The 16,854-nt window shown below is 45.9% G+C and overlaps 2 protein-coding genes across 2 annotated transcripts; one reads left to right on the plus strand and one right to left on the minus strand.

Moving 5' to 3' along the window:
• Positions 1 to 1,497: 1,497 nt before the first annotated feature.
• rps6kl1 (ribosomal protein S6 kinase-like 1) lies at positions 1,498 to 7,487 on the plus strand (the record flags this gene model as incomplete). The annotated part of the gene is made up of 10 exons (XM_083683467.1): positions 1,498 to 1,633; positions 2,294 to 2,418; positions 3,079 to 3,171; positions 3,504 to 3,551; positions 4,179 to 4,311; positions 4,657 to 6,126; positions 6,271 to 6,360; positions 6,672 to 6,754; positions 6,963 to 7,058; positions 7,377 to 7,487. 10 exons carry the CDS (start codon positions 1,498 to 1,500, stop codon positions 7,485 to 7,487), a joined length of 2,385 nt encoding a protein of 794 aa, XP_083539593.1.
• Positions 7,488 to 8,475: 988 nt separating this feature from the next.
• On the minus strand, positions 8,476 to 16,485 carry dlst (dihydrolipoamide S-succinyltransferase). Its single transcript, XM_083683784.1, has 15 exons — positions 16,361 to 16,485; positions 15,269 to 15,302; positions 15,101 to 15,140; positions 14,831 to 14,892; positions 14,654 to 14,728; positions 14,481 to 14,536; positions 14,208 to 14,316; positions 13,140 to 13,319; positions 12,859 to 12,941; positions 12,583 to 12,680; positions 11,313 to 11,443; positions 10,475 to 10,548; positions 10,224 to 10,307; positions 9,660 to 9,827; positions 8,476 to 9,173 (listed from the first exon to the last, which is right to left on the minus strand). The coding sequence occupies exons 1-15, from the start codon at positions 16,421 to 16,423 to the stop codon at positions 9,039 to 9,041; spliced, it is 1,392 nt and encodes a 463-aa protein (XP_083539910.1). The 5' UTR covers positions 16,424 to 16,485; the 3' UTR covers positions 8,476 to 9,038.
• Between the last annotated feature and the right edge of the window lie 369 nt (positions 16,486 to 16,854).

Consider the following 16,854-nt stretch of genomic DNA (forward strand, 5'->3'; position numbering starts at 1 on the left):
AGGGCAAGCTCTGCTCAAATCAGGTAGGGTGTGTGTGTGTGTGTGTGTGTGTGTGTGTGTGTGTGTGTGTGTGTGTGTGTGTGTGTGTGTGTGTGTGCGTGTGCGTGTGTGTGTGTGTGTTTGCTGCAATGGTTTAATGTATTTTACAGCCGCCTCCCCCTCCTATGGAAGGGCAGATTAGGGATGACTAAAAAGCAGTGTGATGGAGGATCAAACACAATGCAGATGGCTGTGTTTCATAACACTGGCTCCTCAGACGCTCCTGCCTCCATGTGTGCATGCTGAAGAGGACGTGATGTGTGATGTGACTGATGCAAGGATTTAAATCCTCCATTGATGCCAGAAACAAATGGGATTAATTCAAGTGCATCACTGTATCTATGTGATCTGGGCTTTTCCTCTCATTGTCATATAGACTGTGATGCTCGTGTTATGGTAGCACTGTAAGAGGCTGCATGTTAGGGGTATAAAAGAGTCACAACAGCAGGGACCAACTGACGGATAGACGATTCACTTACTTACACAAATGTATTTGTTGTAAGTCGCTTTGGATAAAGGCGTCTGCTAAATACCATGAATGTAAATAGGACAGTATGTTCTAGTGCTCCTTGGGTTGACCTGCCACCATTGTATGGCGGATGCTAATGATAGCGTGTTTGCATGATAATACAGAACTGACCGTAGGTTGTGATGAAAGTGTAGTGAAGCATCACCACATTCATCAGCGCAGGTTGTGGTGTTGCTATGCTACGAGCTACTTACAGCTATGGAGGGCATGTGATACCCTCACATAGTGAAGCCTGACAACGGGGATCTCCCCCCATCTTTGAAGAACTCCCCTCAGCTTTCCTCCTGTCTGTCTTAATTGACGTGTGTGTGTGCGTGTGAGTGGTCGTGATGCTGTTTCGTGCTCTGAGTCATCCTCTTCCCCAGTGGACCACTGCAGTGCTCTTTCTGTTCATTCACCGGCAACAGCACAGGAGGACACACACTCACACTCACCTCCTCCCGTGCTCCACTGAAGTTTAACTCTTTCGTTGGCCCAGGCTCGTATCGTCATGCTTTGCAACAAAGACTTTAACCCTCGAGTCAAAGAGGATAAGCCCACCCTGAGCCACCTGACTGCTGCCAGAGATGAATCCTGCTGCTCATAGAACCAGGGAGCAAAGGTGAGCGCTCACTTGCCAACTCTAAACATTTATGATCTGAGAATAGTGTGGAGAAGGGGAGAGGAACCAAAACAGCACCTTTTACTGCTCACAAGACTTTCAGTTTACTGCCTGTATTATACTTGTTATTGTGCTAGACCAGCTGCAGGGGTAATACCCTGTAATTATCTTGGGTTAGCTAGCTCTTTACTTTTACTTTCAAGAGGCTTCACTTGGTGTTCCTTCTCAGGGCAGGTACGAATAGTCTGACAGACACAGACCTTTAACCTGGTTCTGTTCACTGTGGCCAGGCCCGTCTGGACCTTCACAGGGCTGAGCCAGGACAGCCATGGCCAAGAGAGACTACCTGGTGGAGGCAGCCAAGCAGATCCGCATGGCGCTGGACAGAGAGGTCAATGAGGACTACGAGGCTGCCTTCAGCTACTACAAGAACGGGGTTGATCTGCTGCTGAATGGAGTACAAGGTACACTATCTGACCTATTGGTTAATTCAACTGGTTCTGATCGGTGACACTCAAACAGGAGCAGCTGACGAGACACACACAGTCACTCTCTGCACACATTTTGCGAAGGTCACATGACATGAATGAGGAACATGTGGATTCATCCTTTTAAAAGCAGAGTGACACAGCACACAATGACACAAAAACAGGATGTCACACAGTTGGATGACGAGAGGTTCCCGTTCAGACGTGGCACATTATTCTGTTCTCTGTCGCTTGTGTTAATGAAGTGGATCAGCTGTTTACTATCAATCATTCTTCAGGCTGTTCGTGTGCTGTAAGTCAGACAGGAGCGTGTGGATTGTATAGCAATACTATGTCAGTCTCAGCTATTTGTAGGGCTCTGATGGGATGTTTCCACTACTAACAGAGAGAGAGAGAGAGAGAGAGAGACAGAGAGAGAGAGAGAGAGAGAGAGACAGAGAGAGAGAGAGAGAGAGAGAGAGACAGAGAGAGAGAGAGAGAGAGAGAGACAGAGAGAGAGAGAGAGAGAGAGAGTGAGAGAGAGAGAGTGAGAGAGAGAGAGAGAGAGAGAGAGAGACAGAGAGAGAGAGAGAGAGAGAGAGAGAGAGAGAGAGAGAGGAGAGAGCTGGGGTCTAACGAAGTGGTCCTGTGTTACAGTTGACCCTAACAAAGAGCGCCGGGAGGCTGTGAAGAGGAAGACCACCCAGTATCTGAAGAGAGCAGAGGAAATCTTCATCTCCCACCTGCAGGACAACCTGGGAAAGGGCAACTCTCATTTAGGGGTAAGAAGAGGGCATTACTCTGCTCTTGATTAACATTCTAATTCGGAGCACAAATACAATATACTACGAACAGAGAGGGAAACGGACCAGCTCTTTTCACCCATGTTAGTCTTTGATTGCGGATAAGGTTACTAATTTGATTCTCAATGTTTCCTTGTTGGATTAATTAATAGATTAATTAAAGTATGCCTGTGTATTAGGAGGGTTGAGGCTATTTCTGTGTTGGCTCCCTGCATCATTTCCTCCTGAGTCATACCTACACAGTAACCACCCAGTCTGTCCTGTCCTCTTACTTCTCTCTGGGGAGAGACAGAATACAGAGCAGCACAACAACCGTTCCTCCCGCAGTTACACAAGGGAGAAAACATCACATTATATCTGCCAGAGTAGCTCGCTCTGGGCCCTCTCTCTCTATCTCGCTGTCACTCTGTCTCTCTGTCTCTGTCTCTGTCTCTCTCTCTCTCTCTCTCTCTCTCTCTCTCTCTCTCTCTCTCTCTCTCTCGCATTCTGTTACATAACATGCTAATATATGTCACCAAGTTTGTAACTAATCCCCAGAGAAATGCTCTTTCAAATGCAATTTAAAAAAACAACACACCAGCAGGGGAGCATTACTGCACTGTTACTGAACTGTAATCTCGTCTATGGCTTCATCACCAGGGTTACAGTAGCCTGAGATTCCGACCAATCAGACACCTGAGCTCCCCAGTAGAGGATCTGGAGATGTGTAAAGTTGTGGGCATCATTGATAAGGTGAGGAGACTACCACAGTCAGTGTTCTCTGTATGACTCATTTCTCTTGAACATTAATGGCTAGGGCGTCATGGCAATAGTGACCCCTAATTAGCCACGATTCATAGGGCTGCTAACAACTGTTTTGCGAACTGCTTCAAAGAACGATATTATTTCTTCAAACTGTCAGAACAATATTCTAATCACACAATAATTTCGACCGTATTTGACAGCTGTCTTATGTGTATTTTCTTGTATGGGTTTTGTGTAGATTAAAGGCACTGTCAGCTTTGTGACCTGGTATACAACACATCACTGAGTTAAGCTTTACAATTGTTTGTCTTTCCTTCAAGGTCCTGATAGTCCAAAGCCTGATCACCAAGGAGACATTTGTTGTTAAAGTAAGTATTTACCGGCAAGCTCAACCCTACTACTACTACTATTACTACTACCACATTATCTACAGTGACAGAGTAGACATGTAGTAAATAAGTAAATCTGTCTATCTATCTATCTATATATATATGTAGATGTATGTATATCCACTGCCCCGATGGGTTTTGAGCTGTCTGGAGCCCTGCCAACCAATCTGTGGCAGCTCAGTCGATGGGAATACTCTCAGCCTTGTCTCCCCGCGTATCCTTCACCATTGATCTGACTAAAAGCCCTCTGCTCTGACCCCCTTAGTGCAACTGCACCTCCCATTTCAGTAACCAGAGAAACCACGGTATTGGAAAACTGCTGGGGCAGCCAAGGCCCATGGGGGTCTAACAGAAGTTTGATTGAAGATGCATTGTTGGATCTAAGCATTTTAGAGCTCGATTTTTTTTTATCCAACAAATGTTGCTTTTTTCTTCATCAACTTACATGCCAGATAGGAAATTATTAGTATTGTCGTAGGATAGAATGAATGCGGACCAAGGCAATGACAGATGACTACTGAGCCTTCCACCAAAATAGTGGAAGAAGACCATAAAGGAACACTGACAGATGAATCATTGGGGTGTTGTTGTACATTTTCCTCTCAGAGTCTGCCCAAGTCGAGCTGGGAGAGCCGGGACCAGCCCACCATCATCCCCCAGGGGGTGCCGTACATGGTGAAGCTGCTGAGGTACTACGTCAGTGAGGACGCTGTGTACCTGCATCTGGAACACGTTCAAGGTGAGCTCAACGCGGCACTGTCCCTCTGCAGCGGGAGCGAGAGCTGTTCGCACTGTGCCTGCACCTGAGAGCACAAGCTGCAGCGGTTCAGTGGGTGGTGATTTAGCAGGGGCGCTGACCTAGCCCATGGTTCAGCCCTGAGCTAACAATTTGCATGTCTTGGGTCTCACTACACCTCTCCTCAATCACTTTGATTGATGAAAGAAGGATGCTCTGCTATGCAGGCATTTTTAGGATAGCATTCCATCCAGAAGTAAAGTAGACAATTTATATACAGTATTGCCATATTGATTGATTGATTGATTAATTGATTGATTGATAAATAGATTTTTCTGTGCACTGTAGGTGGGAGGCTTTTCTCCAAGCTACACAAGGTCAGGAGTGACAGAGCCAAGGAACACCCAGAATGCTCCAGTCCCAGCCAGAACAGGATCAAACTGAAGAACAGCTACACCTCCCCCACCATCAGCTCTGACTACCAGCGCAACGACAGAGGATGCCTAGGATCAACGACCCCTCTCCTGGAGCAGAGTCCGGACACGGACTCCCCTACATCCTGGGACGAGGCCCAGCACCGGCTGGAGAGCTGTGGGACCCACTCCTACTGCGAGGAGACAGGCTGCCTGCAGAACCCTCGGTCTTCAGCACCACACGCTCAGCCAATGAGGTCAGACGTCAGTTCCCATATCCCTCCAGCCAACAGTCAGCGTTTGCTGAACTCTGAAACTCAGGAAAAGCCAGCTCTTCCCCCTTATCCTTGTACTGATCCGGCTCTCGATGTCACCTCAGAACTCTGTGGGAAGAACACGGGCGTGGGAAAGATAGAATCCAGCTCTGACTTTCATGTGGCATGGAGTGCTGCTGATAGGACACAAAACTGTGAGAGTCAAGCCCTCTATGCAGTGACAGGCAACGACTCCGATACACCTCCAGCCAAATCTGTACCTCATACAACTCACACCTCTTCTGGTGAGACAGGGTCAACGGCGAACAGTGAGAATCATTGCATCAGCTTAGAATCACAAGAACGTTGTTCATCTCCTGCTACATTGCACCTGCCCCTCCATAGCCAAAGCCAGGTTAATGTGGGAACAACACTGACCACCAATGGCTCTCACCAAGGCTGTGGTTCCGGTGGAGACACACACCACGGAATATTCCAGAAGGAGCAGGTTAATCATCACATTACTGAGGAGAGGATGGTGACAGCAACCAGGAACACAGACAGTTCCCAGTCAGGGAGAGCTGCTGTCTGTCCCTCGACAGGAGACCGGCTCAAAAGGACATCCTCAGGCAGCTCTCCATCCCCCTCTGTCCTTCCCTGTCACAGCACTGGGGGACAGCAGGGGACACGTCCAGGCATCTCTCTGGCCCTCTCTGGGGTGGAGTATCACGTGGGACCTATTCTCAGAGAGTTGGGGGAGGAGGTGGAGGAGGCCTGGGAGCTCCTCAGTCCTGGGGGTAAGGATGCCCCCCAGAGAGAAGGATCATTGCTATGTGACTCGAACCCCCCGGCCTCTACAGGGGCCTCTCCGCAGTGTCGGAAGGGGGACATGGACGCGTTCCTCAAGTCTGAGGGGTCAGATGGACAAGTGGAGGACCAGATCATTGAGGTGGAGGGATGGTGTCACCTGCCACAGTTCCCGGCCAAGACCTCCAGGGGGAGAGAAAGGTCCAGGCAGGGCTGCTGGGGGCTGCCTGAGTCAGAGGTGCGTTTGTGGGGGGCTCAAATCCTACTGGCCATAGAGAGTCTGCACCAGCAGGGAGTCCTGTGCCGGGACCTCAACCCAAAGAACGTCCTACTTACCAGCAATGGTAGGTCACCTAAGTCACTGTAAAACTGTAAGAAGTGTTGTTGTTGTTGTTGTTGTTGTTGTTGTTGTTGTTGTTGTCGGCTTCAGTTTAGTGTTGAAAACGATCGTACTCTTAACAGTGATGCGATGTAATGTTTCTCACCAGGAAAGATCTGTCTGACATTCTTTGGCCAGTGGAGTGAAGTTCAGTCTGAAATCAACTCCAAAGCAATGGAGCAGATGTACTGTGCCCCAGGTAAAAAATACCGTTCTCCCATTTTAGTCATGTGTTCTTAGATACAGCATAACATGGCATCTAGTGGGGAGAGTCCATTCCATGTTTCCTTCTTCGATACTGTTCTGACACCTACAGTACTATATGTGGATTTGCCAGAACCATTTAAAATATCTTAAATAACTTGAAACTTACCGTATATGGCAATATCATAATGAAAGCTAATACTGATGATGACAATGACTATGTTTGCTCCATCTAGTTTCATATTCATCTCCCTTTCTGTAAAATACATCTAGAAATAATGAACCCTTTTTGTTGTTGGCCCACAGAGATTGGAGGTGTGTCCAAAATCACAGAGGCTTGTGATTGGTGGAGTCTGGGGGCATTGTTGTTTGAACTTCTAACTGGAACGGTAAATAACATTCTAAAGAAAGATTCCGAACGGAATGGCTGAATCTTTCCCTGTGTCTGAGTCGAATGTGTTCATTTGAACCCTGTGTGGGTTAGCAAAATGTGTGTATGGATTTCTGATGCCCTGTCTGCATGCCTGTGTGTTTGTCATTATTATGGTTTAATGGTTTAAGGCTGAATGAAACAGTTCCTCTGCTCCCTCTCTTCAGCCCCTGTGGCAGTTCCACCCAGCAGGGGTACATTCTCACACCCAGCTGTTGATCCCAGACCACCTGAGCACTGCATCCGCCTCCCTGCTCACTGAGGTAAGGCCTGTCCCCTAACTACACTCCAAAGCCCTGCACATAACACTTATGTACACACACACACACACACACACACACACACACACACACACATATACAGGCACACATGCATACACAAACATACAGGCACACACACACACACACACACACACACACACACACCTAAACTGACTTTGTAAATGACATAACCTTGACTATTGTGTGTTCCACAGCTTACATTTTACATTTACATTTATGGCATTTAGCAGACGCCTTTATCCAAAGCGACTTACAACAAATACTAATTTATTAAGTAAGTGAATCATCTATCCATCACAGCTGCTCCAGTTTGATGCTGGGTATCGGTTGGGCTCTGGAGGTGGTGGTGTGAGTGACATCAAGTGTCACCCCTTCTTCAATGGAGTCTCCTGGCAGGCACTGAGCTGTTAGCAGGCTACACTAAAGATTGCACTACTGCTGATACAAGCTGAACAGTTCCTGACTGCTCCATGAGAACTTGGACAACCACTGCCCCCTTGTGGCTGAAACAGTTGAAGCCCCCATCCGTGGAGCTGCTTCCTGAGCACTTTGTACTGGACTTCCCAAAGCAGAATGATGGATCTCGTTCAGAACATGACCTAACCAACATGTCATCTCAGCCACCACAACCCCTGAAATGTTCTCTACATTTGTGACTTCCATGTTTGAATGATAGAGGCTAGTGTTTAAACTGGCCTCTTGACATAAGACAAGATGTTAGAAGGTGTATTCCTGGGCTGACTTTCAGGGACTTTTTGGGGGGTGGGGGGCGGGGTACAGTACCTATGTTGTACAAGTGACATGCAATACTCTTGTTTATCCATGCAAATCACATTTGTCATCATCACCAAGCATGCCTCTCATTTTCAAACACTGACTACAGAGACTTTTCAGACTGTCAGCCATTGGCTATATTTGATGGCTTTAATGAGAAAGTTAATAAAAAGAAGCAATGCCTCCTTCCTGTTTTCCTTAGATGAATGTTCCAGGTGTTTGTTCTTTACAGCAGGTTGTCCTTCTACGTTGTTTCGTATTACCTTCTCATCAACACCTGAACGCACATTCCTCCAATCAGCTACCAGCACAGTTCAACCTACAATCACTGTTATGGCCTGGATCAACCTTTCCTGCTGTTTCTCTTTATTACATCCTATAATATAATACATGCCATTTAGCTGACACTTTTATCCAAAGCGACTTACATTGCAGTGAGTGCATACATTTCAGTATATATGGTCCCAGCAGGAATCAAACCCACAACCTGAGCGTTGTTAGCACCATGCTCTACCAACTGAGCCACAGAGGACCACATCCTCCAGGCTTAGCTGGAGATATCTGATTAGATACTCCCCAGCCTGGTTGAGATCAGGCTTTCCTACAAAGACAACAAAGAGGAAAGTTTTTTTCTTAAATATATTTTATTACACAGCATAGAGAGATTTCATTTCTCTGGGTATTTGGGAATTAGATGTCGAAAAAATGCTTTAAAATGCTTTAAATGCACTTGCGTCAATGTATCAAAGCATAAAAAAACCTGTACCTCAGACATCTTAGATAGAACGTAGTGTTTCTGGTTTGCGTCTTTTAAAGGTTTCAAATTGTTCTTTTCCTCACCCAAAATAATGAAACAAAACATATGTAGTTCAGCTAATTGTGCCATTCATATTACAATTACTTATGACATATTAAATTGTAGGTAAGAGATGGCAAATGGCATTCATGAGTTGTAGATTATCCTTTCCAAGTACAGACCAGTTTCCCTGAATCCCCAGGCCCAGACATACTGAACATTAAGCATAAAGTCTTTCACCATTTTTGTCCATGCAAAAGTCCAATGCAACCCTCTCTTCAAGTATCCCTTTTCTAGTTAACCAGCACAATAAATCATTTGTAGTTTAGGATCATCAGGAGGGTATAGCCAGTGTGCGATGGGCGGTTTGTCTGTTGGGACCGAGGAGAGGATCACATGTCCAGGAGCAGCACCCTGGGGTCCTCCACCACCGTCTTGACCTTGCGCAGGAAGGTCACCGCCTCTCTCCCGTCGATGAGGCGGTGGTCGTACGTCAGAGCCACATACATCATGGGCCGGATCTCCACCTGCAGGACAAATTAAAAAGGGGGGAGGAGGTGGCTCAGGGGGAGGCGTTTCCGAGACGTACCCTAACACAACTGCATCTACAGTATAGACCAGTAAAGACACTTCATTATTAATTAGATAGAGAATGTACAGTATAGATTCTAGAATGTACATTCTCTATCTACTTAATAATGAAGTCTCTAACACTTATTTTATGAAAGCATTGAGATATGAATCTCATATAAAAGTGAAAAAAGAGAGAAATGGTAAGAACAGGAGCAGCACATGTGAACTGTCCCAACAACATTAACCTTCATGGTTAATGCTTAAAGGCAGGCCCGACTGGGCCTCTTAACCTCCCCTCTTAACCTCTGCACTCTGACCTTTTCTTTTCATTTAGTCTTTCTTTTGTTATTGTGTGTGCAAATCCTAAATAAAAAAAATAAAAAATATCAAAACATCAAACTGAGCAACAGCATTAACCATCAAACTGAACAGACACGCACCTTGCCCCCGATGGCCACGGGCCTGTCAAAGATGCCATGCATGCCCAGGATGGCGGACTGGGGAGGGTTGATGATGGGGGTACCAAACATGGATCCAAACACGCCACCGTTGCTGATGGTGAAGGTCCCTCCATCCATGTCCTCCACGGCCAGCTCATTCTTACGGGCCTGCAATCCACAGAAACACCTTCACACGACGCACCGCCAGGTCCTTACATACTTACGTTACGTTTACATTTATGGCATTTAGCAGACGCCTTTATCCAAAGCGACTTACAGCAAATACATTTGTCTAAGTAAGTGAATCATCTATCCATCAGTCATTGTAAGAAAAAGTAGTCCATGGTAGGAACAGGGGCTATTGGCAGTCACAATTTTTTTTTTTTTTTACAGGGGGGTAGTGGGGGGTGAAGAGGTCTTTAGGAGGGACAGTTAAGATGTAGCCTGAAGAGATGGGTCTTCAATCTACAGCAGAAGATAGGTAGATAGTATGTACTGTACATATTGTACAGTAACGAGGAACACCTATTTGACTTAAACACCAACTTATCTTTTTTTTCTTACCTTTTCTCCCAACTCATTGATGGTTTTCTCAATGTCAGTGAAGTTCATTCCCTCCACTCCACGAATGACGGGCACCACCAGTCCCTAGGAGACAGAGGAGAGATCATGTGACGGGAAGCCCTGGCTAGTTGCGTCCACTGAGACATGTCCAGTAAGAGAGAGGGGGTGGGGTGGGGTGGGTGGGTGGGTGGGGGATTATTCAGCCCCGTTTGTAAATGTGAAAATAGTGACACATCAACCGCTAACATTACCTTTGGCGTTGCTACGGCAACACTTATATCCACATAGTCCCTGTACACAATCTCTTTGGTTGAGTCATCAATGACTGAAAAGAAAAAACTGAATGAGTTAGGTGCAACAGGACATTCAATAAAAAGGATAACTGAGCAAGCAATCAGTTATTATATATATATATATATATATATATATATATATATACATATATACATACACACACACACACAGTACCAGTCAAAAGTTTGGACACACCTTGCCAAGAGTGTGCAAAGCTGTCATCAAAGCAAAAGGTGGTTCTACTTTAAAGAATCTAAAATATAAAACATATTCTGGTTTGTTTAACGCTTTTTTGTTTACTACATAATTCCATATGTGTTCCTTCATAGCTTTGATGTCTTCAATATTAATCTACAATGTAGAAAATAATTTAAAAAAAGAAAGAAAAAACACTGAATGAGAAGGTGTGTCCAAACGTTTGACTGGTACTGTATATACGTCAATAAGCCACCACTGTAACGGCACCAACGACTCATTTCCTTAAAGCACGCGTTTTGTGTGTCAATCAACACATATATACGTACAAAGCTGTCATGGAGGGAGAAAACCACCGACAATTTTAGACACTCATAAGCTCGGCATGAAGATCAAACCTACTTCAGTGTGGTTTGTCTAAATAGGCCACAGTGGCATTTGGGGGAGTACATAAGGGTGTGGTTTTGAGGGTTTTCTATGGAAGAGGCACAACCTTGAATCTTGTTCTTAACCACAGACACACGTTTTGACAAATGTACCGATACGTGAGAATAAACACAGAGCTCCACTCAGGGAAAGTGCTCCAGGTAAAGGCCGTACCAGCGTTGACAGCAGGCTGCTCAGTCAGGGCGTAGGCCGCAGCCTTGACAAAAGCAGACATGAATCCCAACTTGATGCCGTGTTTTTTCAGGTAGGCGTCTTTGTACACTTTCCGCATCTCACTGATGTTGCTGTGGAGGGAAAAGTCTGAGTCAGAAAGGTGTCCTTCACCGTGTCTATTTACAGACGTACAGTAATCCCACGCAACACTTAATTACACTGAATGCATCCTTTCACCCGGAAACCTAAAAAAGTACATTTTTCTGGACAGTTTCCGATCCTGTGGGTCGCCTCATAGTGATTGAGAGGCACTGACACCAGACTGCTAATGTTTCACCATCACTCATTCTCCCCCTGTATGATGAAAAAGGGCCCTTGTATCTCTCTTTTTTAATGGTTTGTTTTCCTGTCTCTAACCCTGTTTAAACTCTAGGGTTTCTACGCTAACGGTATTAGCCCCTCCCAAGACACACACTCTCCGAGAAAGGAGAGAAGAAGCGATAAAAATCTTCACTTTCCACAGCCTGTAAATCTTATTGGCTGGTCATAAAAGCCCATATCGGTTGAGGCAGCCCTTCCACTCAAAGCACTGGTCTCTGTGGGCCCCTGCAGATGCTCCGGCCTCCTGGTCTGGCCCCGCTCCTTCGGCTCCAGATGAGCCCAGGCCTGGGAAGTCTTCCTCCAAACCGTCAATGCCAATTCAATTAGGACACATAGAAAACCCTGAATAGCTGAAAGCCGACACCACGCATTTGCACGGAAAATAAATCCTCAAAGTGTCATCTTCAGCACAGGGGGCAAACACGGGCATTAACATTTCCTTGTAAATTAATAAAGCCTGTTTTAACAAATCTTATCTTTGTTTTCACCAACATTAGGACCAAATATTTACATTTGACCGCTTAAGAGGGGATCAGGTTTCAAAAAGCTTTTCTATTGAGCAGATTCCAATCTATAACCATTTGTGTGTGTACTGCCTCAGCTCCAATAACACCTAAACAAAAATGTGTAACATTTCCTTACTTTTGACTTGAGTTCACATTATCGGTACACCTTTCATTCGGTTATAGAGGATTTACATTTCAAGATTTTCCATCACACACTAAATGTAGAAACATGTATTTCTTTCAGTGAATCTATTAACCTAAAATGTGGTTTAACGTGTGGTGGGTTCGCAAATCATCTCTTGGCTTCAACACATCAAATAATTCTCATAGTAGAGAGGGTTGAGGGCTTGATAATGTAGGCCAACCACTCTTAAATATCCTACCTCATGTCGACCTCATTAAAAGTAGTCAACATGGCGCAGGTGTTCTGCGCTTCCTTCAGTCTCTGAGCAATTCTCAGCCTCATACGGTTCATCTTCACCTAAGATATTAAAAAAGGTAAAACAAAAACAAAAACAGGACTTTAAATCCCACAATCATGTTCAATAGAACAACTGCCACAAGAGCAACTGTGTCTACGGGCAGCGACTCTTTAAATAAATACTTGGCTGACGCTTTATTATAATAACTACATTACATTCTGCGTTAGCCTGCCTTACCCTGTGTTCCGTCCTGGCTGCTCTGGCCCCTCCATCTGTATGGGTGGCAGGGGCGGTGGCAGGAGTGGGTTTGATGGCTGAAACTGCAGAAGAGAGGAACAAAGGAGCTGTTAGTGTCTCCGTCTGCGTATCAGTTTAGTCACATTAGCCACGGTCGGTGTCAACAGGTCAAGGGTTAAGTGATTTATTCTATTTCAGTAATCAAGAGTGCATCCAGGTCAGGCTAAACACTTCTCACATGACAGTGGCGGTCCATTGATGTCTGACTGCTGTCAGCTAACCTGGTTTGGAGAGGATTGCTTGTCCTGGCACAGGTGGCACGGGGGGCATGGTGGTGGGGATGGGGCCCGCTCCAGAGGGAGGGGGGGGTGGAGGGGCAGCAGCGGCTGGGGGTGGAGGGGCTGCTGCTGCTGCGGCTGGGGCCTCTGCTTTGGGCGCCTCTGCAGCTTTGGGGGCACCAGCTGAGGAGACAAAGGTGGGAAGTCGTGTACACATGGGGCGAAGCTACAAAACGACTAGTGGGCATTCATTGTCAATGGAAGATGGCGACATGGCGAGACTTCAGGCGGTACGGATCCTTCACTACCTATTTTCCGCCGTAGATTGAAGACCCATCTCTTCAGGCTACATCTTAACTGTCCCTCCTAAAGACCTCTTCATCCCCACTACCCCCCTGTGCAAGTTTCTCTCCTGTAAATAAATAAATAAAAAAGCTTCCTTTCTTTTAGCATTGTGACTGCCAATAGCCCCTGGTCCTGGCATAAATTACTTTTTCTTATGATGACTGATGGATAGATGATTCGCTTACTTAGTCAAATGTATTTGTTGTAAGTCGCTTTGGATAAAGGCATCTGCTAAATGGCATAAAAGTAAATGTAAATGATCCTCTGTGACGGCGTTCTGGCTGGTGGCATTATTAGACAGAATAGGATAGAGCTCTATTTTTCAGAAATCGCCGGCAATGGGGATAGGCGTTAACCAACCAGAGGGTGGAGAAAGATGCGTCCCGTGATTGGGACCAAACACATCTCGTCTGACGGCCTTTTTGAACGCCAATGCGGGTCGTGTGCACCACCAAATCTTCTGCAGACTACGAGCAGTGGAGTAAAAACACCCACAAGCGACCTACTCATGACAACCTCGGCAGATGTGCGTACGCAGCTTGAGAAAGGACTGGGAAACATCAATACGCAGCCAAATATAGCAACGACTTGTGTGCCTTGTATTGCTCATTTGCATAAAAAAAGAAGAAGAGAAAAGTAGGTATATTTGTTTTACTGACTTAGGTCTGCTAACATGACATTACCAGCATACCATCCTCAGCTCAGACTAGTGGAGGATGTACTGACCTCCTGTCTTGAGTTTGAAGAGAGGAGTTCCTCCCTCGACCTTCCCCCCGTCTGGGACCAGCAGCTCCTCAATGACGCCAGCAGCAGGAGAGGGCACCTGCACTGACGTCTGATTGACAAGACAAAACATGCATTGCAAGACACATCCATTGATCTTCCATTAGAGCAGCCTACAGTCAGCGTCAGTGTTACACTGTGCCACAAAACACAGCGGTTCAGATGAGTTGTCCATAATTGCGTGTTTTTAAAAACAGATGTTCGGAGTGTGCATACCTTGTCAGTCTCAATTTCACACACCACCTCATCCTCAGCGACAGTATCCCCGACCGCTGGAAGGAAAGAGCTGCATTTAGAGAGCACTAATTTTGAGAAATATTTAAAACAGCAACCAACACCTGAAGGAACACAAGGTAAACGAACACGGACAAGCAGAAGAAGACGCCTACCTTTCTCCCACCTCACATCCCCTTCTGTGACAGACTCAGCAAAAGCAGGCGTCTTGACTGTAAGAACTTCATTTCCTAGAACGCAGAGACAACACAAACAATGTTGACTTCATATAAAAGTGATTGACTTCATGGAAGTTGTCAAATGAAGGGAGAGGAGTCCAGGCTGATACATACTGCAGGCTACAGATGTCCTGAAGTATTGGATTTGGAAGACGCTGGACCTGGCATCACATTTCCTAAAGACAAAAACAGATTTTTTTAATACACCTAATACTATACATCGGTACCAACACAAATGGCATCTACGACTTCAAACATGTTGCATCTAATGACTGATTGTAACCAGAAAGACCAACTACACAGAGCTTAGTGAATGTAAAGGAGATATATTTTTTTTTTATTAAATCACATTCCCGTAGGGATGTCATTTAGCCTGATACTTACACGTGGTTGTTGAGAGTGACCGTGTGGCTGGCTGAGAGTGCTGCAGCAGAGATGACAAGAGTAAATCACTTGCTAATGCAGAATCCTAAAAACACTCAGCAAATGAAAAAAGATGAGGCATTTAATCCGACCCTTAATCAGGTGCATGCAATTCCAAAACACACTCACCTGACGTAGCCCTTCTCGCTAACACACTGTTTCCCTGTCAAGAGAGAACCTGTTATCAGGACAGACATTACTGAACACCTGCAAATGATAAATCCTGGGAATGTACACACATTGCAACCACAATATAGGCTGCAAACAAAACAAACTTCGGAGGGCACAGATACAATAGTTACAGTCATAACACTGTTATATAAAATACATAGTCTTGCAAAGATGGATCCACAGGATCATCTGACAGCTGAGACATGTCAAAGGTCTAGGTCAGAAGTCATAGGGTGGTGTGTGTGTGTGTGTGTGTGTGTGTGTGTGTGTGTGTGTGTGTGTGTGTGTGTGTGTGTGTGTGGGGGGGGGGGGGGGGGCTATACACTGTGTTTTGGACCAATCAGTGTGGTTGTCACATGGCCAGAATGTATTCAAACACACTGCAAGTGTACTCTAAAAACATATGACGCTGTGGAAATACCTGGTAGAGGGCTCTCTTATCAGTGTGTGAGAGTTCATCCGTATGTTTATTTAAAAACGTTTTAGGACAGACTACGGTTAACGTTAGTAGTGGGAGCTACTGGATATTCAGCCTCGTAGAATGTGAACAGTGTGTGTAGTGTACAGCTAATTTATGACACAAGAAGATACAAGGAATATGAAACGTTGTCTGGTCATAACTGCAGACAGAAGACCACAGTATTCGTGTTATTCGTATAGACCAAGATAAGCTTACATAGGCAAAGACAGATGACCTCAGCAAGTAGCTAAAGCTAGCTAGCTAACATGCCATTTGTTTCCAAAAGGCAAGCTAGGTAGATAGCTATTTAACACTTGTTCTATTCACATTTAACCATATAAAGCTGTGACCGCATTGCATGGGAAGCATTAGCTACCACAAACTTCAAGTCAGTGTGCACCGAGCGACTTGCAGGGCAACCAGGTGTCATTCTGTCCTTGGCTCGGCTCGCAATGTTAGCGAGGCCTAACCGTGGCCTACAGCACACCGGCTGCCTCCCGACCGGCCCCGCCGACGGCGCGACGCTGACAGCAGCAGCCGGGGGCTCCTGTCGCTCAGAGAACAATCACGTCGTCAGTGTGTGTGCCTACCTGACGGATGGCAGAGAGAGAACGGCCGAAATTCCGGGTGAGACACCGGGTGTGGGATAACATGGTGCGGCTGCAGTGACAGCGACCTGTCCGCGGGAGGGAAGCTCCTGTCAAACCCCGTCGGATGAAGTCGCTGGAGAAGCGACGGCGGAAGTGGAGAGGGCTGAACCAACAGAGCCAGCTCAGAGGGGAGTCGGGAGGAGCGCTCGTTTCAGGGCGCCTGGTGCACTGGTTGGGCGGGATTGGCATCTTTTAACTTATTAACAAGCGAGAACCCCGCCTAGCAAGTGCGCCTGATGAGTTAAAACAAACGCACCTAGGCGAGTTAAAACAAACGCACTTAGGCTATCCCAAAGAAGATTCACTTTATCCGACCAGAGGCACAATCAGTGTGAGCATCAATTATTCATGAAGTGATGGAAGCAGAGAGAGATATGCGAAGTAATGATGTTACTACAGCTTGTAGTTTACTTATTCATTTTGTATAACTGATG

Source organism: Argentina silus (assembly GCF_951799395.1).
Source record: "Argentina silus genome assembly, chromosome: 13".
Taxonomy (NCBI): Eukaryota; Metazoa; Chordata; class Actinopteri; order Argentiniformes; family Argentinidae; genus Argentina; species Argentina silus.